General features: G+C 41.5%; 1 protein-coding gene across 23 annotated transcripts in view; it reads left to right on the forward strand.

Annotated features, from left to right (window-relative positions):
- GPHN (gephyrin) overlaps window positions 1–25,119 on the forward strand; it is a 544,780-nt gene that overhangs the window by 508,756 nt on the left and 10,905 nt on the right. For all 23 annotated transcript variants that reach the window (XM_038404446.2, XM_038404449.2, XM_043517392.1 and 20 more), the window contains 2 exons: window positions 16,301–16,388; window positions 23,244–23,317. In XM_038404446.2, the coding sequence (XP_038260374.1) occupies window positions 16,301–16,388; window positions 23,244–23,317 (162 nt within the window). The remainder of the gene's footprint in view (window positions 1–16,300; window positions 16,389–23,243; window positions 23,318–25,119) is intronic.

Consider the following 25,119-nt stretch of genomic DNA (forward strand, 5'->3'; position numbering starts at 1 on the left):
TCTGAGGCTGTGGATGGCACTGTGTTCTGCATGGCTGAGGTTATGGGGTAAGCGATGCTGCTTTTCCACAATTTCAGCTCGTGCACGTCGGCGGAAGCACTCTATGTAGAAATCCAGGCTGCTGTTTCGACCTTCAGGAGGAGTCCACCCAGAATCCTTCTTTTTGTAGTGTGGCAGGAAGGTCTCTGTGGGTTAATATGTTGGTCAGAGGTGTGTTGGAAATATTCCTTGAGTCTGAGACGTCGAAAATAGGATTCTAGGTCACCACAGAACTGTATCATGTTCGTGGGGGTGGAGGGGCAAAAGGAGAGGCCCCGAGATAGGACAGATTCTTCTGCTGGGCTAAGAGTATAGTTGGATAGATTAACAATATTGCTGGGTGGGTTACGGGAACCATTGTTGTGGCCCCTTGTGGCATATAGTAGTTTAGATAGCTTAGTGTCCTTTTTCTTTTGTAGAGAAGCAAAGTGTGTGTTGTAAATGGCTTGTCTAGTTTTTGTAAAGTCCAGCCACGAGGAAGTTCGTGTGGAAGGTTGGTTCTTTATGAGAGTATCCAGTTTTGAGAGCTCATTCTTAATCTTTCCCTGTTTGCTGTAGAGGATGTTGATCAGGTGGTTCCGCAGTTTCTTTGAGAGTGTGTGGCACAAGCTGTCAGCATAGTCTGTGTGGTATGTAGATCGTAATGGATTTTTTACCTTCAGTCCTTTCGGTATGATGTCCATCTGTTTGCATTTGGAGAGGAAGATGATGTCTGACCTGCTGCTGGTGATGGCTTATCTTAAGTGATCACTCTCCTTACAGTGTGTATGATAAACCCATTGTTTCATGTTCTCTGTGTGTGTATATAAATCTCTCCTCTGTTTTTTCCACCAAATGCATCCGATGAAGTGAGCTGTAGCTCACGAAAGCTTATGCTCTAATAAATTTGTTAGTCTCTAAGGTGCCACAAGTACTCCTTTTCTTTTTGTAATTATTAAGCTTACTTGTATAATGTCATCTTATGTTATGTACAAAAAAAACCCTGTAACTTTTCCTATGACTTCTCCTCATATGTAAACATTTGTTTAAGACATGGCTGCTGACAAGGAGAGGTTTCAAAAATATCATTTTTGAACATACAAAATGTCTGTATCTGAGCAACACTGTTCATATCAGTTTTGCCTTGAAGAGGAGTGTGTAGTCTTGTGTGTATGTTTTTTTCTTTGTTTTAAACACCCTGAACTCAAGTTAATCAGGAGAGGTGTTTTGATGTTCTCTTACAGGAGAAACTCTTAACACTGAGGCTTTGGGTCCAGTGTAAATGGTAAATTCCAGCTTCAGTGATCTGACAGTCTCTAAGGACCAAATTCATTGCTGGCATAACCAGATATATCTCCCATGTACTTGAATGGGAGTTGCACCCACTCACATCAGGGATGAATTTGGCCCTCTACCTTTGTATTCATACTCAAATCTTAATCCTTACAAAAATTATTATAAAGTAAGAAACAATTATAAGAAACTATGTCCGGTTGCCATTATTAGACTATGAGATTTCTGTACCATTCTCTGTTGTTTTGAAGAACTTGGCACTGGTTAAATTATCAGCCCCATTTTTGTCTTGCAGCCATCTGTCAATGTATGGCATCTATCCCATCTTGCATGAGGGCTCTGGAAGAACTTCAACTTTGGCACCATGTCTAGTCTTAGACCCACCTGTGCACTGTCATCTTTCTTAGTGCCAGCAACCTTTTTGGTATTATTACTTTGTGTAGTATCAATCATCAGTAACATTCCCTTCCAACCAAAAATGTTCCACCTCAGAAATGAAAACATTTGAGTGCATCCATATTATCTGTGAGGAAAAGGACAAAAAAGAACTTAACAGTCTTAATGGTCTCCAGACTCATAGGTGAAAACCCTCCTATCTTTTTGGAAGAATTAAGGGATCTGCTGATAAGTATTATGCTGGAATCCTCAAGGGTCGCTGATCTCAGCTTCAGTTCACAGGCCAGGAATAATTTAGAATTTAATCTCCTGGTTCATATCGAAACCATGAGATTCTGTCCGGCTGACTCTGGATTCTCACACTGGACCTGACCTGCAGCCTAGGATGGGCCTTTGGAGACACCACAAACACCCAACCTCCCTGGTCAGACCACTATCCACTATCCCCATCCAGGCAAAGGTCAGATCCTTGCCTCCATCCTGCCAGGGAAAATCAAAGCTGGTTTGCCCTCAATAATTCTTGAACCCTTTACAGTTTCAACTTGCCCTAGGAGAGCAAGCCACTCAGCTACAAAGCTAAGACTCACAAGTTGGTATGTCACTACCTGACAATCAGTACTGTCAAAGCCTTGGCCCTGAGTTTCCCAGGTCACCAAGAAGATCACGATAGTTCACAGGTAAACTCCAGTGGATGGAAGTACACAAGCAGAAGACTAAAATGCTGATGACATGCAACCGGATCTGAATCCAGGTATCAACAGTATGATGACTTCCTACAGGATGATGCCACCACAGTAAAGAATCCTCTACCATCACCACGTCCTTTGTCTCCCCCTTCGTTGTGTCTCTGTCATTCTGTGTCAGTCTAATGGGTAGCTGCCAAAACAGTTCATAAATATACTGGAATAAAATAAGTTACTATTCAAATGTAGAGAAATGTTTTAAAGGAATTAGGAAGATCTCTCAGATACATTCATGTCATTCTGAGAGCTCTGACATCTTTAGCCCACAGGTGGAGGCATGAAGGAAAATTTTTCTCTAGGAAATACTATTCCTATTAGCAGTAACATCAGTTAGGAGGGTAGTAGAAGTTAATGCCTGAGCCTTTTAGCTGATATCTGACAAAGGATGGAATTTATACAGAACCCTTTTTTATCTAAATATCCTAAGTTAGTATCATTATTCCAGCTTTACCCTGAAAGTGACCGAGACAAAAAGCACCATTTTGAACACATGCAAAAAGGAAATAACAAAGAAGGTGAGAGTAATGGAATGCTGTCAGAACATTATAGAGCATACTGGAGAATTCTGAAACTCAATTAATCTGCTGAAATTATTTTTAAGGCCTCCATATGCTTCTATATCCACCACCAAAATGATAAGATTGTCTGAGGAAAACATATGAGCCAAAACAAACCCCTTTACATTCAAAAGTACACTCTGCAAGGGGAGTAGCTCTTTTTTTGGCCGAACTAGATATGGTATCTGGTCATTATTCTACATCTGGAAGATTTCTGATATGCAAAACATTCTTCTGATCCATGACAGCATAGTCCTAAAATGGGTGACATATCTTGCCTTTATGCCCAGCTGCATCCATGATTTTGCAAACTGCCACCTCTACTGAATGAACATGAGAAGACAAATAAACGTTAATCACCATGGGCCAAGTCCTTTTTCAGTCCTTCCTCAGAAAAAAATTGAATTGATCTCAATGAGAGTTTTGTCTGAGTAAAAATAAGTTCTTCAGAACTTGGCCCCATGAAAATGATAACCTTTCCCTAACTGAAGTTTTCCTCCAGCACACACTTCCATCCTTATCTTTCTGGAAAGGAGATGTTCCTTAATTTATCTCAGTCAAAACTGAGAGTTTGCTGTGATTATACAATGGGAAGGAAGTCTTAAGGTGACTGGGGGAATTCCTAACAGGACGTAACAGCTTTTTTACAAGCCATCTCCCATATTGGGAATTCCCTTAGCATGGGGAAGTCCCCAGGAAGTGTAGACTCACATAGCCAATTCTTAACTTCTCCAACCCCTTGCAAATCCTTAGTACAGGAAGCGAGGAGGAGTGCAAAAGGGTTGTGGCTGGAGTATACTACACTCCGGCTATCCCCAAATTGGGGCTCATAGCCAGCTGGTGAAATTTAGAATAGCCCTCCGGCTACTCTGATCTATGGTGAAGTTGATATAGAACCAGCTCCAGCATCACTGCAACCAGCTCCCTCACGGCCCCCAGGCTGTACCCATCCCTACAACTCTACTTTCTATGATCTTATGAAAAAAAACGTTTGATTCTTTAAACCTGTATCTGTCTTGTTTTTAAGTACGGTAGCTGGAGGCCAAGAAAGATGATCCAATTCTGCCCTCGTCTACACAGGCATACATCTACAGTACCCGTGTTGCATGCAAATCTCCTCTGTCTCTCACTCTCTCTCATGAATTTGTAAAGCACCCATCACAATAAATTCAAAGTGGTAAATGACCAACAGATATTGAAAGCTTCATTTGAGTGAATGAGACTAGTACAAAAGAGAACTCTGTGGAGATGGTCCAGGAAAACAGTAACGAGCTCTGAAAGTTGTAGCATGACAGCACCTTGATAATTCAGTCCCTGCTAAATGCTCCAGTTCAGTTTTGCAAACTCTGCTGATCGTGTTGCAGAATGATAGGTGATGCTGCATGCTATCTGTGTTGTTACTTGTTTTCCGGATTAAGTAGCATAACTGAATGATCTAACTGTACGAGTTTCAAACTGCTGATATAATGGGTTGTGTCACAAAAGGGGTTACCTGCTTTAAAAAACAAGTTACAGTAAAATCTCATTAAAAATCAACAACAGGATCAGCAAAAATGAGCTGTCTAGCAGACATTGGTCTCTATCTGAAGGTCAAACAAAATTGTACTATAAATTTGGGGATACTTTAGACACTGAATTGTTTATTGAAGGATTCTTTGGTGCAGTTTTATTCATCAAGAAAAAATAAAACCTTTTGCAAGTTGGTGTATGTTTTGCTGATGTTTGCATCGCTTTCCAGTCAGGTTGCTGGTTCAAGTTATTGAGTTCCTTTGTACTTTTCTAGGTCTGCTTAAAGACAGCTCAGTAATCATAACTATTGATATATGCTTTCTACATACTGGCCTGGAGGGCTGGAAGATTTCCATGATTGTAGAAAGGATTCCCCTTCTGGAAAAATGCCATCGTCCAAGCCTTTTCCAAGCTGATTAAATCAAGTTGCACTTCTACATCAGCTTGTTAGATTTGTATTGCATGCTGCTGCTGCCAATTTACAAAGCCCACCCTCAGTCTCCACACCAGAATGCATTGTGCAGTCTGCTCTACAGAAGAGAGAGAGGAGGGGCAATAAAACACACAGCAAAACTGGTGATGTGCTTGTTAAATTGGCACAGTTAGCAGAGAATATTAAAATAGACTTAACAGCACACTGACTCTTGAAGCAAAGCGCAGTGTCTGCAGTTTCCAAAATATGTAAACAAAGCATATCCCTGCTTCTTAGTGCAGAAGTAATCTGCTGAAAGTGGAGATTTCTGATTATCCAGGGAAGTTTGGATCGCTGCTTAATTAGCTACATGCACAGCTTCATAAATTTCATATTTTCCTTACAGAGAAAATATTCTCATCAGCTCTATCTCCAGTACATACAAAGTTGTAAGTAGCAATAAGATACAAAGATTATGATTTGTGAATCAGTATTACCGATGTACTGTTCTTTTGTGTCAAAAAAGCTGGATTTTTTTCTCCTGTGAGACTTTTCCATGGAAAACTCATTTAGGTGTAAGTTACTTATCTGCTCTTCTTCACCATAATATCTTAGTACCTGTCATAATTTCTCAGTGAAGGAAATGTCCAGGAATGCATTTTCAACCAAACATATGAAATGATTTGCCATGCCAGATCAGATCATTAGTCCATCAAATCCAGTATCCTGACTCTAGTAATAGTTGGTGTTTTCAGAGTAAGCCCAAAATCTCCAATCTGTACCTGCCCAATTAAGCAGTGGTGTAAACAGGGTTTTTAACCTGCACTTCTCATAGACCTGAATTATGCCCTGAAGAATGTTGTTGATACTGTTCTTAACATGTCCACTTACAAATGTTATTTTGCCTTTTATTTTAGAATTCAAGTTCTTTCCAAATACTTTTTCTTTCCCCATCTATCCAGAATGAAGCTGTTCATTGTTTGTACAGCAGATGAAGCCAGAGAAAAATTAACAGCTGTTGTCTGGGTGTGATTTAAATATTTTTTTAAATGCCATTCAACTGATAAAACTTTGCCTTCATAGTGACAACTCAGCCAGCAAACTCCTTCAGTTTATAATAATAATAATAAATAATACATTAATATAGTATAATATAATTAATAGTTATGTAGTGTTTTTCATCCTCAAGGATTGTAAAGTATTTTGTAAACATAGCTAAAAGGAACGTGGAATGGTGTGATTATAAAGATTTTATAAGGTATGAGCTGTGGATGCCCTATATTACTCAATTGGTGAAGCCAAGGGTGAGTTATGCAGGTCATCCCAAAAGAATTGTAATAAAATCCTTACACAAATCAAACAATCAAGGACTTTTTATATGACTCATGTTAAAGAAAAACTTTCAAATTTTCAGAAAAGTTTAATTTAGCCCTCAGTTACTCTAGTTTTCAGATGGCATAATGCCATTGAAATTAGTGGCATTATGCCATCATAAAACTGAAGTAAGAGTGGTGAATTGAACTGTCAATGGGGATTATTTTTCATCTTCCTTTATCATTGTTACTTTATGTATTTATTTTGATTTATACATAAAAATAGCTAAAAGAACTCCTATTCTATTGCTCTAAGTGACTTTGACAACAACTAAATATGCATTTACACATTTTTTACAACTCCCTCCAACAATAACTAATAAATACAGAATCGCTATTAACCCACCTCCTTGCTATGCTTACAATTCCTTACCCTTCCCAAAAGCCAGTCAGAAGAGATGGGCTTTGCAGCATTCCCTTAAGAATAGATTTGGGCGGTTTTAGACTGAGGGTGAAGGTGGGTTCCAAATTAATGAGCCCCTGATGAGAATACCCTGCTAGAAACTCACTCTCTTTTATAAAAAGAAGGCTCAAGCCTCTGTTGACCACAGCTGCAATGGTATAACATAGGGAGAGATGTGGATATAAAAAAGAAACCTTCACAATATCCTGGCCATATATAAATAAAAAAAGCTGTCCTTGCTGTTGCTACTACCTGACCACCTAGTAGCAGCTGGTAATCTAGCCCAATCCTTAGATCATGGACATTAACAACAAAAACAGGACATGAACCCTCAAACTATGGGGCAGATACTAGCTTTACCATATCTTCTGGTCACTTCAACCAACAACCCAGTCTTACCCAGACCTAGTTTCAGCTAGCTAGACCTCTCCCATTCCTCCCCCATTCCTCCAGCCAGATTTTGGGTAAGGCAATTCACTTCTCTGGTTGGGTCTGATATGACTGGTTTTCAGAGCTAGGTATCATCAGCACACAGAAGGCCCAGCGATCCATGTCTTCTCATTAACTCTTCCAACAGCCATATAGCCACATTAAACAAATGGGGTGACAAAATAAAATTCTACAGAACCCCAAATTAGGATACCCTCAACAGAAAGAGTAATTGTCCACTACCAGCCTTTGAGAAATTAAGCAAGATAAGAATAAAGCCACCCAAAATAGTCTCACATACTCTCACGAGGGTCTGCTGGTGAGTCAACACCATCTCATACTCAGTGGTATTGCAGGCAGCTCCTAAATTGGAAAATATCAGCATGGACACCTGACAGTTATCTGTTGCCAGGAGGAGATCCATCCAACAATGCAACCCACACAGCCTCCATGCTGTATCTGTATCTCAGTCTGTACCCAAGCGGACAAGGGTCAAGGAGAACTGGGACAACTAAATATTGGAAGAGTTATCTTAATCAAAATTGGAAGATTAGATATAAAGTGATAATTGGCCACATCACCAAAATCAAGCAATTGTTTTATGAACAGCAGCTGCACATGTGCTTTTTCAAGGGAAGCTGGCCTTCAACTCATCTTCAAGGATTCACTGATATTTTCCATCAACAGTACTTCGCCATTGGCCTCCAGAAACCAGGAAAGACCTGAGTCTCAAGCACAGGTTGTTGAATAAAGTGATCCTAGTACCTTAGACTCTAGAGGGTGACACTGGCCAAAACTCCCATCAGAGAAGCCTTTTCATTTTTCTTCTCCAGAACACACACTTTCACACAGAGGGAGACACTTTTGCTTGAATCTGAGCAATTTTAAATGCAAATTAAAAATAAATTTCCTCACAAGTGGAACTTAAATTAGCCATCAAGTGTAGGCAGCTTGAATTAATCAAGCGGCCCAGTATTAAAAACAAATCTGCTTATCAATATTTTTCAGATGCTGTCATGGAGTCACGTGCCTCGCACATAGCCACCCCTGGGCAGTGTGTATCACAGGCCAGGGGAGGCTGAGCCTCCCCAAACAGCCCGGCATGGCCCCACCCATGCTTCTCCCCAGGCTCTCTCCTGCCTGCTCCCAGTTCCCACTCTTCCCCTGTGGCCCAGGCTGGGGCTGGAGTGGGCTGGCCTGCTGCCAGGACTCGGAGCAGGTGGGGCCGATGCTTGCGCCACCCAGGTCTCTAGGGCTGGGGACGCTCGGGCGGCCTGTGGCGGGGGTGCCTGTGGCCATGGTGGGAGTGCTCTGGGCTCCAGCAGGGGAGAGAGGGCAGAAAGGGTGGGGGAGGAGGGAGGCCTCAGGCAGAAGTGGAGGGGCCAGGGGCTAGCCTTCCACAACGGGCGGTTCACGCGCCGCCCATGCAGTCAAAAAAAAAATCTTTAAGATTTAAAAAAAATCTTTATTGCAGTCGATTGACTATGGCCTCCATGGCACCATCAGCACTCTGTCTTTCCTCCTGCTTCACTTTGTTGCAAGCCATCTATAAACCAAGGTGACCTTTAAGGCCAAAGCCAGGGGAGAGGGTGAAAATGAGGACCACTGATAGAGAACGGTCTATCAGAGGAACTTTTTTCTCCCAAGCCTTCTGGAAATATTCAGGTTTAAGTAGTTTCTGAAGGCAGACTCTTGGAACAGGCCCCTCATCCAGATGAGGAGGTATCCCTCATATTGAATCGAAGTAGTGGTTGGTTCATGACATGAATTTCCAAATTCCCTATATCCAGTCCCAACCCAAAAACTAGCAGTTACTTTGTGGTTAGTAGCATACTGAATAAGAAGTATTGTGGCAGAGGAGCCAAGCACACAATCACAGAATTAATCAGTCTTCCATTGGTTCAGGATTGTTCCATACACTGTGTATGTGTGTCAAGGGGTGGGGGCACTAGTTTATGTTAAAGGAACTCACATGTAAATGCTGTAGATGTAAACTGATTATAAATTAGCTAACTTCAATATTTTGGAAGTTCTGTATGGTTCCTTCTGCTCTGCTGTGTTTAGTTTGTATTAGTAGGAAGCTTCACCCCTCCATGCTCCCAATTCACATAGTAGCATCAGTACTAATGTTAGTCATTATCCTCAGATGTTGATCAACATTTCAAAAATGAAAATTGCAATGTGTGTGTAAGAAAAAGATTGCTGGTGTATTAGAGACAGAATTAGGAATTGAGTTTGTTTTTATTTTTCAATATCTGTATTTTAGTTGCATCACATCAGACTCCTCAAATATGCAGAGTCTTTATACCAACGTGTTTTCCCACCACCGCACTGTTTCCCATGAAAAGTACAGAGAGGCTTGTAATATGTGTAGCAGAATGTGTAAAAGTGTGCATGTTCTAAAGAATGCAGATACATGAATGGCTTTATCAGAGTCCTCTAGTGGAGATGAGAAGCAAGTTTCAGACAAAATAAAGTTGAAGGTTTTTTTATGCCTATTTATGTCGTGTTTTGGTTCCATTGTTGTACATATTGAATAAATTGGTCTGGTGATGAACAGGATTATAATATGTAATATTTTAATCAATGGGGGTTTTTTTGAACCACAGAGGTCCTTCCTACTACAGTGAGTCTCTGGAAAATAATACGGAGATTAAAGAAATGTCATGTTTAAAAAAATACTAAAGATCATAAACACAGTAAGTGAATCAGTAATTATGAAGCCTGTCATCTGATTTCTTTGGTCTGTCTGCTGAGACCGCCAGCAAGGTGGCCAATTAGTGCCTAATGTAGTGGGTATTGTGCTGTGGCTATCTATCCATGAGACACAAAACTAACATAGCTAATTTTCTATAGGCTGGACTAGCCATCAGATACAGGTGACTTTTGATTATTACTAACCTAAATTGAATAAAAATGAGTGACTGTAGCCTCCATCGGAGCCATCCAGTCTCCCAGAGAAAATATTCCTACCAGCATGGAGACGAATAAGAGGGGACATGCTAAAAATATATAATGAATGGTAGAGAGAAGGTAGACCAGGAACGTCTATTCTCCCTTTCTTGTACAAAGAAGAGCAAGAAAACTTTCAGTGAAATTAAAAGGTGGCAAATCCACAAATGATCAGAGGAAATACTTTTTCAATAATGCATAACTAGACTCTGTAACTCAGTGCCACAAGAATTTAGCAAGATTCTAATGTGATTGTATATTCATATGGATCTCAAGAATATCCAGACTCGTAATTCTTCTTCAAGTTATTGTCCCTACAGGTGCTCCATGTCAGGCTGTGCATGCGCCTGTGCACTCCTGATCTGAGATTTTGTCAGTCGTGTCCACAGGTCCAGCCTGTGCCCAACACCCTCATACTCTGATGCAAGGATATACGGGGGGGTGGACCGGCACCACCACTCCAGTTCCTTCTCCATCACCTGTGTCTTGAGATGGAAAGTCAGTGTCAGCTTACTAGCTGACCCAGCTTGTTACTCTTCTGTCTTATTTGTCTTCAATGCCTGGGCCAGATGGCAGCGTGTACATTTGTATCACCCCTGGCAAGACTACACTTGTGATATCTCCACACCTAGCTCAGGTCTGCCTACACCCACAACAAGCACAACGTGTCCAAGCAGGTGTCAATACCTGTGAGGTTCCTTGACTGCCTCAGCTAGTGGAAGGATCCCCTGAAGGTTTGTGTGGGAATTCCATTCATACATACTTCCACCACAAAGAACATCAAAAGCACTGCCTCCATTCTAGGGTGAGATGTTCATTCCCAGGATTTCACAGCCCAAGGCAAATGGACCCCCCAAAAAATGTCTTTCCATATCAGCATTCTCAGACTCAAAGCAGTCCTTTATGCTTGCAGCAACTTTCTAACCAGCATCAGGAGCCACTCAGAGTAATGCTAGACAACAGGGTTGCAATGTATTGTATAAATCACCAAGGAGATGCAAGATCCCAGGCTTTATATGCAGAGTCCATAAAATTATGGAATTGGTGCATATCCTACTGCATAGAGATCTCAGCGATTAATGATGATGATTAATGATCTGGAGGATGGTGTGGATTGCACCCTCAGCAAGTTTGCAGATGACACTAAACTGGGAGAAGTGGTAGATACACTGGAGGGGAGGGATAGGATACAGAGGGACCTAGACAAAGTAGAGGATTGGGCCAAAAAAAATCTCATGAGGTTCAACAAAGAAAAGTTCTCACTTAGAGCTGTGCAGGAATTTTTGGACAAATCAGAAACTATTCATGAAACCAGATTAAGTTAGACAGAAAAACATTTAATTTTGAGATTTTCAGAAAAAATCTTTTGGTTTTTTTGGTTCAAAATGACTTTTCATTTAGAAACTTAGGCTAATTAGACTGGGAAAAGTTTTTTAAATGTTCAAAATCAAAAAGAAACATTTTGAAATTATCAAAACAAAGTGTTTCGACTGACCCAAAATGGAAAAAAAAGGTTTTGTTGTTTTTTGGGTTGGTGGTTTTTGTTTTTATTCGTGAATATTTTCTAGATTTTGACTTTTTGTCTCTTCGATTTGAGAAACATTTCAAAATCTTTAAAATATTTACAAGTTAGGAAAATCATTTTCCACCCAGCCGTACTCTCACTGCATTTTCCTAAAGAGAAAATACCACATCTCTGAACAACACCTGCATTATGCCACACCAGTTATGGAGGATTATGCAAAAGTGCTGGCAGGTCACTCACTCCCTACACATCTGCTATATAAATGATGTCTGTGGACTCTGTCTGGTTTACACTACAATAGATGGTGTTACTTTTGTATCTAATGTTGTAGAAAATATTAATGACACTATATTGTATTATTTAAGAAAAATTCCCAAAAATGCTAAACCCACACTTGAACCACGGATTCTAGCAGATGCCTCTAGAAACAGCAGACCTTGGAAGGGATTGTCTCTTCCTATATGTTTGTACAATGCCAAACATATTTTGGGCACTACCGCTATAGAAATATAATTATCAAATAATTAAATACATTATTATAGTATATATGCAGAAGGAGGCAAAGCTAAGATTATTCGTGCACTCTTTGTATTTATCAAGTTTTGAGTGCTTGTTTGTGCTACCTTTACATTTTCTACATGTTTTTCTATGGAATGGATGTATAGACAAACAGGAATCCACTTCCCTTAGCTTCTCATGGTAACTGTACTTTCCTTAATTCAGACTGAACATCTTCTGTTTTATTCATCATTATAATAGTAGCTGAACAGTAATAGACAGAAAGAGGTTGCAGTGAAAGCTATAGTCCCAGCCACTGCCAGAGCAGCAATGTCCACACTGCTATTTTTAGTATGCTAGCTCAAGCCCCACTAGCAGGAGTCTGCCTACCTGGGCTGGGAGGCTCCCTCCCAGCTGTAGTATAGTCATATCCCACGTGTCCACCTATGAGGTCTGTGCAGTGAGCAGGCTCAGTAAGTGTTCACATTGTAAGCACTAAAACTGGGGAACTGCTCCAGCTATGGTTTGCAGGGAGAAGGAGGAGGTCTGAGGCTGAAGGTCTGCTGTAAGCTCCATCATTAGCCCCAAAGACATTTGGGGCAGTAAGAGATCAGCAGCCCCTCATGACTTTGGGAGGAATGCGAAGGTGAGCAGCAACAGAGACCTTTGTTGAAAGGGGAAAGCAGCCAAAGTTGTGGGTACAGAAGAGCAAGAGAACTGCATTTCTGGTCTTTTCTGTGTAACATGCAATGAATTCTGGGAAACATGGCCTTGAGAGGAAAATGTGGGTAGTTTGGGGGGGTCAAAAACAGAAACTGTTTGGGAACACCTGCTCTAAATTTATGCTTTTGAACATGAGTACAGAATAGAGGAAAAATCTGATGCTGAAGATTGCTAAACACTACAGTTTGTTATGGAGTGTTGAATGGAAATCCTACAAAAACAAAACACCAGAAAAATGGAGTGGGTAATATCATCTGTCTGCAGAAGTTTAAAGGGAAAGAGTTTGAATGTAATATACTGGAGAAAAATAATTCTAGTATTTATTTTATGTTAACTTCGTAGGGGGTTTTTTTGATCAGTGCCACTGTGTTTTATCTACTATGTACTATAAGGGGCAATTGACTTAATACCATGTACTGGAAGATACACTAATTTGCACATAATCGGAGTCAGCCATATACTGGAAGGGCTGGTTATTTCAGTTAATGTTCCCCCTATATTGGCGAAGTACAACTCTTTATTACCAATGTCTGTTATTTATCAGCCCCTAACCATTTTCCTGCACACCCAACCTCCACCCACACCAAACAATATTGCCTGTGAACTTTCCTAGTCAGTATATGGGTCTACCCTTTAGTTGTGTGTAATGACTGGTGGGTAGTAGGTCATTGTGGCTCTCCTGCAGTTTGCAACTGCATCCTAGCATCGCTGGTGTACAACTATATAAACAGTAGAAAGGATAAATGGTTTGGAACTTGAAAGTTATTTTAATCCATGTCACTCAGATTTGAAGATGAAAGTTTGGATACTTAACAATAAATAGGAGTACTTGTGGCACCTTAGAGACTAAAAAATTTATTTGAGCATAAACTTCATCAAGTGAGCTGTAGCTCACGAAAGCTTATGCTCAAATAAATTTGTTAGTCTCTAAGGTGCCACAAGTACTCCTTTTCTTTTTGCGGATACAGACTAACACTGCTGCTACTCTGAAACTTAACAATAAATGTTTATTTTTCAAAAAATAAGATGTCAGCATGATAGTGAAGAACGGATTGATTAGATATGTTATTAAGGGGCCTTCCATTACTCAGCCTCATTTACAGTATTTTCACCATTAAATACAGTGTTTTCCTGAGTCTGCATCAGTTTGAATCTCTACTTCGACATAGGATGCAAAGTATTTATCTGTTTGAAGGGCTCGTGTGTGAATCTGTGTCTATTCTAGTGCATGTTATGTCGGGTGACAGCCCGACTTTCCCTTGGTTGACTGTGGAATAAAACTAGTAAAGAAGCTTGGAAATTGGAATTGACTTTAGACAATGTGCTGAGGACCAAGCAAAGGGATCACTCTCACCTTTTTTTATCTTTATTAATGGATTTATTGCTCATGACAATGGGAGACTAATAGCATGGACTAGAGCCTGGCAAAGTGTAGTCAGGCACTATGCAAACTTCCCAGAAACAACTGTTCCAATGCACCTAAATCCTAACCTGAAGGTAATTTTCCTTTTCCAGTGCCAGATCCCCTTATGCTGCTCTGCCAGTACACCTCAGTCCTAACCTGTAATGCACCCTATTGCTCTAGTCCTGCACATTTATATACCTCTACCAATGATCCTCATAGACCTCTTGGCCAGAACTGTATCAAATTGCGTGGTGTTTGATTAGATCACTTGCCCATGAGTAAAAGTGGCTTATCTACTTAAGAAGGGTGTGCAGTCTTATGAAAGAAAACAGAGAATGGTGTAACACTACTGCAAAAAAGCAAACATCATTTTGGGATGTATTAGCAGGAATATTGTAAGCAAGACACAAGAAGTAATTGTTCCGCTCTACTCCGCGCTGATTAGGCCTCAATTGTAGTATTGTGAGTGCCACATTTCAGGAAAGATGTGGACAAATTGTAGAAGTCCAGAGAAGAGTACCAAAAATGATTAAAGGTCTAGAAAACATGACCTATGAGGGAAGATTGAAAAAACTGGGTTTGTTTAGTCTGGAGAAGAGAAGAATGAGAGGGGCATGACAATAGTTTTCAAATACATAAAAGGTTGTTACAAGGAGGCAGGAGAAAAATTGTTCTCCTTAACCTCAAGATAGGACAAGAAGCAATGGTCTTAAATTACAGCAATGGCGATTTAGGTTTCACATTAGGAAAACTTCCTAACTGTCAGGGTGATTAAGGTTTAGAATAAATTACCTAGGGAGATTGTGGAATCTCCATCATTGGAGATTTTTAAGAACAGGTTAGACAAACACCTATCAGAGATGGTCTAGATCAGAGGAGAGCAAACTACGGCCCGCGGGCCACATCCAGCCTGCAGGACTGTCTTGCCCAGCCCCTGAGCTCCTGACCGGGGAGGCTAGCCCCTGGCCCCTCCCCTGCTCTTCTCCCTCCTCCATAGCTACGCCGCCATGCAGGCAGCGCTCTGGGCGGTGGGGCTGCGTGCTCCTGCAGGGCAGGGCAGCACAGCAGCGTTTCTGGCTCCAGCCGGGCAGCACGACTGCCAGACATGCTTCTCTGAGCGGCATGGTAAGGGGGCAGGACTGAGGGCCGGGGAGTTGGATAAGGGACGGGGTCCCGGGGGACAGTCAGGGGACAGGGAGCAGGGGGCAGAGGTTCTGAGGGGAGGTGGTCGGGACGGGGAACAGGGGGCGGTTGGATAGGGCAGAGGTTTGGGGAGGGGGCAGGAGATGAGGAATGGGGGGGTGGTTAGATAGGGGGTGGGGTCCTGGGGCGTGGTTAGGGGCAGGGGTTCCCGGGAGGGGGCGGTCAGGGGACAAGGAGCAGGCTGGGTTGGTAATTCTGAGGGGGGCAGTCACGGGGCAGGAAGTGGGAGATGTCGGATAGGGGGTGGGGGCCAGGCTGTTTGGGGAGGCACAGCCTTTACTACCCAGCCCTCCATACAGTTTCGCACCCCAATGTGGCCCAGAAAGTTTCCCCACCCCTAGCCTAGATAATACTTAGTCCAGCCATGAGTGCAGGGAACTGGACTATATCAGTGGTTCTTAACCAGGGTTACGTGTACCCCTGGGGGTATGCAGAGGTCTTCCAGGGGATACATCAACTCATCTAGGTATTTGCCTAGTTTTACAACAGGCTACATAAAAAGCACTAGCAACATCAGTAGAAACTAAAATTTCATACAGACAAAATGAGAAAATAAGCAATTTTTCAGTAATAGTGTGCTGTGACAGTTTTGTATTTTTATGTCTGATTTTGTAAGCAAGTAGTTTTTAAGTGAGGTGAAACTTGGTGTATGCAAGACAAATCAGACTCCTGAAAGGAGTACAGTAGACCGGAAAGGTTAAGAACTGCTGGACTAGATGATCATTTCAGGTCCCTTCCAGTCCTACGATTTTATGATTACCTCATATTTTGTGTGTACAAAGATCTATTTATGTTTTACTTTATGCAGTACCTAAAAATATTTCTCTGGCTATTAATCTCTTCGCTTTGATTTTCTTGCAGCCCAGATGATTTACTGAATGCACTGAATGAGGGTATCAGCCGTGCGGACGTTATCATCACATCAGGAGGCGTGTCCATGGGTGAAAAGGTATAAGCTGATGCATGGTTGCTACATTGCAATAAGAATACCAGGCATGAGGTCAGGAGTTCCTGATGGCAACTGCAAATGTATTCATGATTATTACCAGGACATCCCAGGTCCCTGGATCCAGCGCTGGTGGATTAATTAAAAAAATATTTTTAATACTGTCCTTTTTTTATGCTTTTGTTTCAATACTGTAGTGGGTGTATGATATTTCTGGGAAGATTCTAAGTGTTGTTGGAATCAGCACTTTCCAAAATCTTGTTGTATCTAGTTTTCATTTAAGGAGTGATCATATAAATTTAGTGCTGGTGAAAGGTGCTGAATTGACAGCATCTGAAGACTGAAGACTTCTTTTTATCCACAGAGTAGGGAAAACGTGGGTAGTAGCAGTAAAAGCTACTCTGCAAGTGAATGTGTAAAACTGGCTCCTTCTTACTGAAAGATTTGTTCTCTGAGTGTATCAGAACTATATCTGCTGACCTTAAAATAGTTTTTGTTGTGTTTTATTCCTCTTACCTCTGCAGAGACAGCACACATAAAAGACAGTGAGCTAGATTCTTTGCCTTCTTGTGAATCATCAACAGAATTGTTTGCTAAGTTGCAGTTGGTAGTACCTGTGCAAAATCAGTGAAGACAGATGTCACAAAGAGCATAAATGGGCCTGCAGAACCTTTAAAACTTCTGGTGACATATGAGAAGGAAAAAACTCAAAATGACTTTTTTATCCCAGGTTGTTTTTGCAGGAATGGCAGTTAAAATAAACATTTATCTAGGTGTAACAGAGCAGATTTTATATGGAGTCACTGAGAGGTGATAAACAGTAAGCTCAATGGTTCCATTTTTAGAGTCAGTTTTCTGAGCAGATCCTCACTTCAAAGGTCTAATATCTTGCATAAAGGGAGAACTAGAAACATTTTGTTGGACCAATAAAAATTACTTACAGGTCCTTTAAAGTCCACAGTCACTGGCCCTGGAACAGTGATCAGAAAGAAAAGTGTTGATCGATCCATGAATTTTTAGAACAGTGGTGTCAGGCAGACACATGGCCACTAGGAACTGAATTGAGACCACCACCTCTTTTCACAAAGGCATCTGAACAGCCTTTGAATGCCAGCAATTTTTGGTCACTTCTCATCTAGACTGGATTTGAGACAGCAGTCTAAAGCTGAAAGGTTCCGTATCTCATTACCAGTTCCTTGAGGCATCCCATCCTTTTTTATCTGACTCTTGGTAGTGTACATGAAATATCTGAAGATATCTTAAGGAGAATTTAGATGGCAAATTAGAGACAAGGACTTAATGTACCTAAAAGTCAAGTAGAGTTGGACCTTGCAAAGGGAATTAAAAACAATAGTAAAAGGTTCTATAACCATATAAATAAGAAGAAAACAAAGAAAGAAGTGGGACCGCTAAACACTGAGGATGGAGTGGAGGTCAAGGATAATCTAGGCATGGCCCAATAGCTAAACAAATATTTTGCCTCAGTCTTTAATAAGGCTAAAGAGGATCTTAGGGATAATGGTAGCATAACAAATGGGAATGAGGATATGGAGGTAGGTATTACCATATCTGAGGTAGAAGCGAAACTTGAACAGTTTAATGGGACTAAATCGGGGGGCCCAGATAATCTTCATCCAAGAATATTAAAGGAATTGGCACATGAAACTGCAAGCCCATTAGCAAGAATTTTTAATGAATCTGTAAACTCAAGGGTTGTAACTTTGATTGGAGAATTGCTAACATAGTTCCTATTTTTAAGAAAGGTAAAAAAAGCAATCCAGGTAACTACAGGCCTGTTAGTTTGACATCTGTAGTATGCAAGGTCTTGGAAAAAATTTTGAAGGTGAAAGTAGTTAAGGACATTGAGGTCAGTGGTAAATGGGACAAAATACAACATGGTTTCACAAAAGGTAGATCATGCCAAACCAACCTGATCTCCTTCTTTGAGAAAGTAACAGATTTTTTAGACAAAGGAAACGCAGTGGATCTAATTTACCTAGATTTCAGTAAGGAGTTTGATACCGTGTCACATGGGGAATGATTAGTTAAATTGGAAAAGATGGAGATCAATATGAAAATTGAAAGGTGGATAAGAAATTGGTTAAAGGGGAGACTACAACGGGTCCTACTGAAAGGTGAACTGTCAGGCTGGAGGGAGGTTACCAGTGAAGTTCTTCAGGGATCAGTTTTGGGACCAATCTTATTTAATCTTTTTATTATTGACCTCGGCACAAAAAATGGAAGTGTGCTAATAAAGTTTGCGGGTGATACAAAGCTGGGAGGTATTGCCAATTTAGAGAGAGACCGGGATATCATACAGGAAGATTTGGATGACCTTGTAAACTGGAGTAATAGTAATAGGATGAAATTTAATAGTGAGAAGTGTAAGGTTATGCATTTAGGGATTAATACCAAGAATTTTAGTTATAAGCTGGGGAGGCATCAATTAGAAGTAACGGAGGAGGAGAAGGACCTTGGAGTATTGGTTGATCGTAGGATGACTATGAGCTGCCAATGTGATATGGCTGTGAAAAAAGCTAATGCAGTCTTGGGATGCAGCAGGCGAGGAATTTCCAGTAGAGATAAGGAGGTTTTAGTACTGTTATACAAGGCACTGGTGAGATCTCACCTGGAATACTGTGTGTAGTTCTGGTCTCCCATGTTTAAGAAGGATGAATTCAAACTGGAACAGGTACAGAGAAGGGCTACTAGGATGATCCGAGGAATGGAAAACCTGTCTTATGAAAAGAGACTCAAGGAGCTTCGCTTGTTTAGCCTAACTAAAAGAAGGTTGAGGGGAGATATGATTACTCTCTATAAATATATCAGAGGGATAAATACCGGAGAGGGAAAGGAATTATTTAAACTCAGTACCAATGTGGACACAAGAACAAATGGATATAAACTGGTCATTGGGAAGTTTAGACTTGAAATTAGATGAAGGTTTCTAACCATCAGAGGAGTGAAGTTTTGGAATAGCCTTCCAAGGGAAGCAGTGGGGGCAAAAGACCTATCTGGCTTTAAGATTAGACTCGATAAGTTTATGGAGGAGATGGTATGATGGGATAACATGATTTTGGCAATTAATTGATCTTTAAATATTCATAGTAAATAGGCCCAATGGCCTGTGATGGGATGTTAGATGGGGTGGGATCTGAGTTACTACAGAAAATTCTTTCCTGGGTATCTGGCTGGTGAATCTTGCCCACATGCTCAGGGTTTAGCTGATCGCCATAGTTGGGGTCGGGAAGGAATTTTCCTCCAGGGCAGATTGGAAGAGGCCCTGGAGGTTTTTTGCCTTCCTCTGTAGCATGAGGCACAGGTCACTTGCTGGAGGACTCTCTGCTCCTTGAAGTCTTTAAACCACGATATAAGGACTTCAATAGCTCAGACATAGGTGAGAGATTTTTCACAGGAGTGGGTGGGTGAGATTCTGTGGCCTGCGTTGTGCAGTAGGTCGGACTAGATGATCATAATGATCCCTTCTGACCTCAATATCTATGAATCTATGAATGGAGTCAACAATCAAGAATTTGTGTCATGGTAGAAAAAGGTCACAGCTTTCAACAAAATAGATTTAAGAAAAAGTCAGAAATCTGTGTAGGGACCTCAGGTTCATTGCTTCTAAAGCCTCTCTTTACTGACAATTCTAACAGGTGATAACCTAATTTAAGATGCATGAAGTCTAGTAGAAATAAACTTATATAGGCTTGTTATTTTCAGTTATGATACTCAATTTTCTCATGTGGGCTTTTTTTAATAGCAGTGTAAGTTCTTCCAGGATGAGCATTTGACATCTCACTCAGCCCCCAGGCAAGATTATCTACACATCTGTGAGCACAGCTATTGTCAACAGAGAGACAGCATAAGGAATTCTGGACTTCTTGAACATTGATTGTGTTGATCCAAAATAATTTAACTTGAACCAACACACAAGAAGTGGAGGCTCACTAATTTTCCTCTAGAGAAACTTTAGTTAAATAACCTATAGCTGTGAATTCTATGATGTCCCCAAGAAATTACAAAAACTATAGTGACAAAGTGGGTGAGGTAGTATCTTTTATTGGACCAACTTCTGCTGGTGAGAGAGACAAGCTTAAAGCTTAAAGCTTGTCTCTCTCACCAACAGAAGTTGGTCCAATAAAAGATACTACCTCACCCACTTTTTCTCTCTGATATCCTGGGACCAACATGGCTACAATAACACTGCAAAGAACTACAGTGACTTTTTAAGAGACTTTGAGGTCTACAATGCATCCTAGTTCTGAAAGGTACTGGCTGATCACTGAATTCCACTAGTAGCTAATTTCCAATCTCCAAAGAAAAGTAGTTTTATTGGGTTTGAGTCTTAGCCCTGACTTATAAAGAAAAACGTTTTTGTCTTTGGAATCTATGCACAAGATTTCACAAGCTGGTATTAAAAATTTCCTGTAGTGAATATCTTTGGACACTTTAAAGATGCCAGTACTGCAGTTGACTATGCAAAGATCCCTGCATTAACACTGAGGCCTGGTCTACACTACGGGGTTAGGTCGAATTTAGCCACTTTAGGTCGATTTAAAAATGACTGCGTCCACACAACCAACCCCATTCCGTCGACCTAAAGGGCTCTTAAAATCGACTGTACTCCCTGATGAAGGGAGTAGCGCTAAAATCGAATTTGGGGTAGTGCAGACGCCAATCGACAGTATTGGCCTCCGGGAGCTATCCCAGAGTGCATTGTGACTGCTCTGGACAGCACTTTGAACTCTGATGCACTAGTCAGGTACACAGGAAAAGCCCTGGGAACTTTTGAATTTCATTTCCTGTTTGGTCAGCATGGTGAACTCAGCGGCACTCAGCAGCACAGGTGACCATGCAGCCCCCTGAGAATCGTAGAGCATAGAATGTTTCTACGCTCCCCCTATCATCTCCGTCCCTGAGGTTTTTGCAGATTAGAAGGTGAAAAAAACGCACTCGTGATGACATGTTTTCCGAGCTCATGCAGTCCTCCCGCACTGATAGGGCACAGCTTAATGCATGGAGGCATTCAGTGGCAGAGGCCAGGAAAGAATTAAGTGAGCGCGAAGAGCGGAGGAAGGATGCAATGCTGAGGCTAATGGGGGAGCAAACGGACATGATCAGGCATCTGTTGGAGCTGCAGGAAAGCCAACAAGAGTACAGACCTCCGCTGCATCCACTATATAACCGCCTACCCTCCTCCGCATGTTCCACAGCCTCCTCACCCAGATGTCGAAGAACACGGCGCGGGAGGCTCCGGGCACCCAGCCACTGCACTCCAGAGGATGGCCCAAGCAACAGAAGACTGTCATTCAAAGAGTTTGATTTTTAGTGTGGCTACAATAAGCAATGTGGCCTTGTCCTTCCCTCCTCCCCCACCCCACCCACGTTACCTTGTCCATTATCTCTTTTTTTTTAATTAATAAAGAAAGAATGCATGGTTTCAAAACAATAGTTAATTTCGAAGGGGGGAGGGTGGTTGGCTTACAGGGAATTAAAATCAACAAAGCGGGCAGGTTTGCATCAAGGAGAAACACCCACAACTGTCACACCGAAGCCTGGCCAGTCATGAAACTGGTTTGCAAAGCCTCTCTGATGCACAGTGCGCCTTGCTGTGCTCTTCTAATCACCCTGGTGTCTGGCTGCTCAAAATAGGTCACCAGGTTTTGCCTCAACCTCCCACCCCCCCATAAACGTCTTCCCCTTACTCTCACAGATATTATGGAGCACACAGCAAGCAGCAATAACAATCGGAATGTTGGCTGCGCTGAGGTCTGACCTAGTCAGCAAACAGCGCCAGCGAGCTTTTAAACGTCCAAAGGCACATTCTACCACCATTCTGCACTTGCTCAGCCTATAGTTGAACTGCTCCTTACTACTGTCCAGGCTTCATGAGCAATGGGAGCAAGGGATGGACTGGGGTAGGTGCGACTGCGCGGTGCTGCCGGCTGGGAGAGCAGCCTGAAGCAGAAGCCTCCAGCTTGCATGATATTCCGAGCAGGACTGAATCTCCATGAGATGAAACGTAAAGAAGAGAATGACCTGGAGTCTCTGGCTCCCATTCAGTGCTCTAAGAGGAGGATAGCCATGTCTGTCCAGGCGCCCCGATCGACCTCACCGAGGTCTGCCAGGAGCACCCAGAAGATGTATGACGGCTATCAGTCCTACTGCACCGTCTGCCACGAAGGCAAGGAGCTGCTGCTGTGTAGCAATGCAGTACCATGTCTGCCAGCAGCACCCAGGAGACGTACGGTGACAGTGAACTGAGCAGGCTTCATGCTTGCCGTGGTATGGCATCAGCATGGGTAACCCAGGAAAAAAGGCACAAAACGATTGTCTGCCGTTGCTTTCACGGAGGGGGGGAGATTGACGACATGTACCCAAAACCACCCGCGACAATGTTTTTGCCCCATCAGGTATTGGGAGCTTAACCCAGAATTCCAAAGGGCAGCAGAGACTGCGGGAACTGTGGGATAGCTATCCACAGTGCACCACTCTGTAAATCAATGCTAGCCACGGTAGTGAGGAGGCACTCCACCAACTTAATGCGCTTACTGTGGACATACGCAATCGACTGTATAAAATCGGTTTCTAAAAATCGACTTCTCTGAAAATTGACCTAATTTCATAGTGTAGACATACCCTGAGTCAACTGCACATTCAGAATCTAAAAGAGTTATAGCTCCCTCTTCCTCACCCATCTTTCTGCAAGTTACTCCTTTCTAGTACTGGAAATTCCCTGCTGGTTTATAACACTTTAAACAGGCCCTTCATGTACATGACATCTTGGATGCGGTAAACCACTGTAAACAACTTTGATGTTACTTTAATATTTTTTTCTTTTTTTAATGTAAACAGGACTATCTTAAACAGGTACTGGACATTGACCTTCATGCACAGATTCATTTTGGCAGAGTTTTTATGAAACCAGGGTAAGAAATACTTTAAATTTTGTGGCCCTGATGGACTTTACCTTGTGCCAAATATGCTACATGTGGTTTTTGTTCTGTTTTGGTAGAGATGCTATTTTAAAACCTAATATAAACCATTGAATAGTTGGATATGGGAAAAGAAGTAGTATCAACCCTAATTAAATCAGTGCTTACCATTGCTAGTGAATTTAACCAGAATTGAAAGCTTACTGCTGAGTAGCAACAGATATTTCTATGCTGGAAATCATAGGAAAAAAATCAATGCATTCAAAAACGTGCAGAGCCCTAAATATGTTGCCAGAGCTCAGACACCAGCTTTGCTATGAAGCAGCTGGGAAATGGACGGACATTCTGGCTGGCTCATTAAGCATTTCACTTCACTTCAGAATTCACGTGACCCATACATGACCCATATTGGTACAACAAGGAGCTTTTAAATAAGAGAAGGGTGGAGTAGGATCTAGGTTGTAATGCTCCTTGTTGTCTAAATGTTGCATATAGGAATTCTGAAGTGATGCAGGATGTTTTATATGCTTTTTTATATATATAAATACACAGAATGTACTGCTTCTGCCTCACCACTACTTCACTGTAGTGCTGGTACTACACTCTGTGGAGACACTGAAAAATGTGGGACTTCTGGGAGCAGAGAATTCTTTTCTGCAAATCCAAGACTATGGAGTCTTTTCTCAGCTCCTTGTCTCAATAACTATTGAGTGTGGTTTGTTTATAAACTAGGTAGTTCAGAATTCTAAATTCTGATTGTAGTTAAAGCTGGTGCCGGGCTGGTTGATTGGTTAGTTTGTTTGTAATAAAGCCTCTGTAGCCTCATATAATACATATCTAATATATATTACCAAAAAGGTGTTAGGAAATCCATTGTTTTTGCCAATTCTCCCATTTTCATTTTAGGCCATAGAAAGAGACTCACTATCATTAGCAAAGCACATGGGCCTCTCAGCCTCCTGAGACTTTTAAACAGTCATACATCTTCACTGTCCCTGGTAAAAGATCAAATGTACAGCTTTATATTTCATCAATTCTATCTGTGAAGACATTAAGCTTGAATTGCCACTATTCTATGCTGACCTAGATTTGGAAAAATCCCCTGGACCTAGACAAACAGAGCCAGAAGAGACTAGACCTTGGATTATATTTTGAGGTTTCAGGATAATATAGTGCGACTCCTGGAGTAAAATATTCCCCATTTGGCCTCTGATGCTGCTGGATTAACATAGGTGGGTGCCATCAGGGAACAGTATGAGAGGAATAATACTGGAAAGCCTCAACCAGAATGTTGTTTACAGAATAATACATGTCACACTATTAGAAGCTTTCTGGTGACCATCTATATATTAGCATTTAAAGCTGTTACAGCTGCTGTGTGTATGGAAGGTAAGATACTGTAGAATGTTTAATTTGGGGTAGATGTGGCTCCCGTGGGGTTAGATAGGAAAGAAGGAAAATTTTAAGTACCAGCCTTTCCTTGTGAGGTGCATCTGTTCATGAGTCTTCGTTAACAATGAATTAATCTGTAATCTGACAATGAATTAATTTCAAATTGTGGGTCATTTCTTGGGTATTAATGACTGGCTGGGTGCTGATAGCCCAAAATGCAGCTGAGGGACCTTATTCGTTATTCCCATGAAAATGCCCTGCACTGGTGTTTTATAAAATGAATAAACATAGTTGTATGGAATAGATTTCTTTTGAATGGGTGATACTTTTTCAACTGGTACAAAGAGCACATTCCTAGAGAATCAATGCCTCTTAAATTAGCCAGTCAGATTGCTTGAACTATC

The sequence above is a fragment of the Dermochelys coriacea genome, chromosome 6 (genome assembly GCF_009764565.3).
Source record: "Dermochelys coriacea isolate rDerCor1 chromosome 6, rDerCor1.pri.v4, whole genome shotgun sequence".
NCBI lineage: Eukaryota > Metazoa > Chordata > Testudines > Dermochelyidae > Dermochelys > Dermochelys coriacea.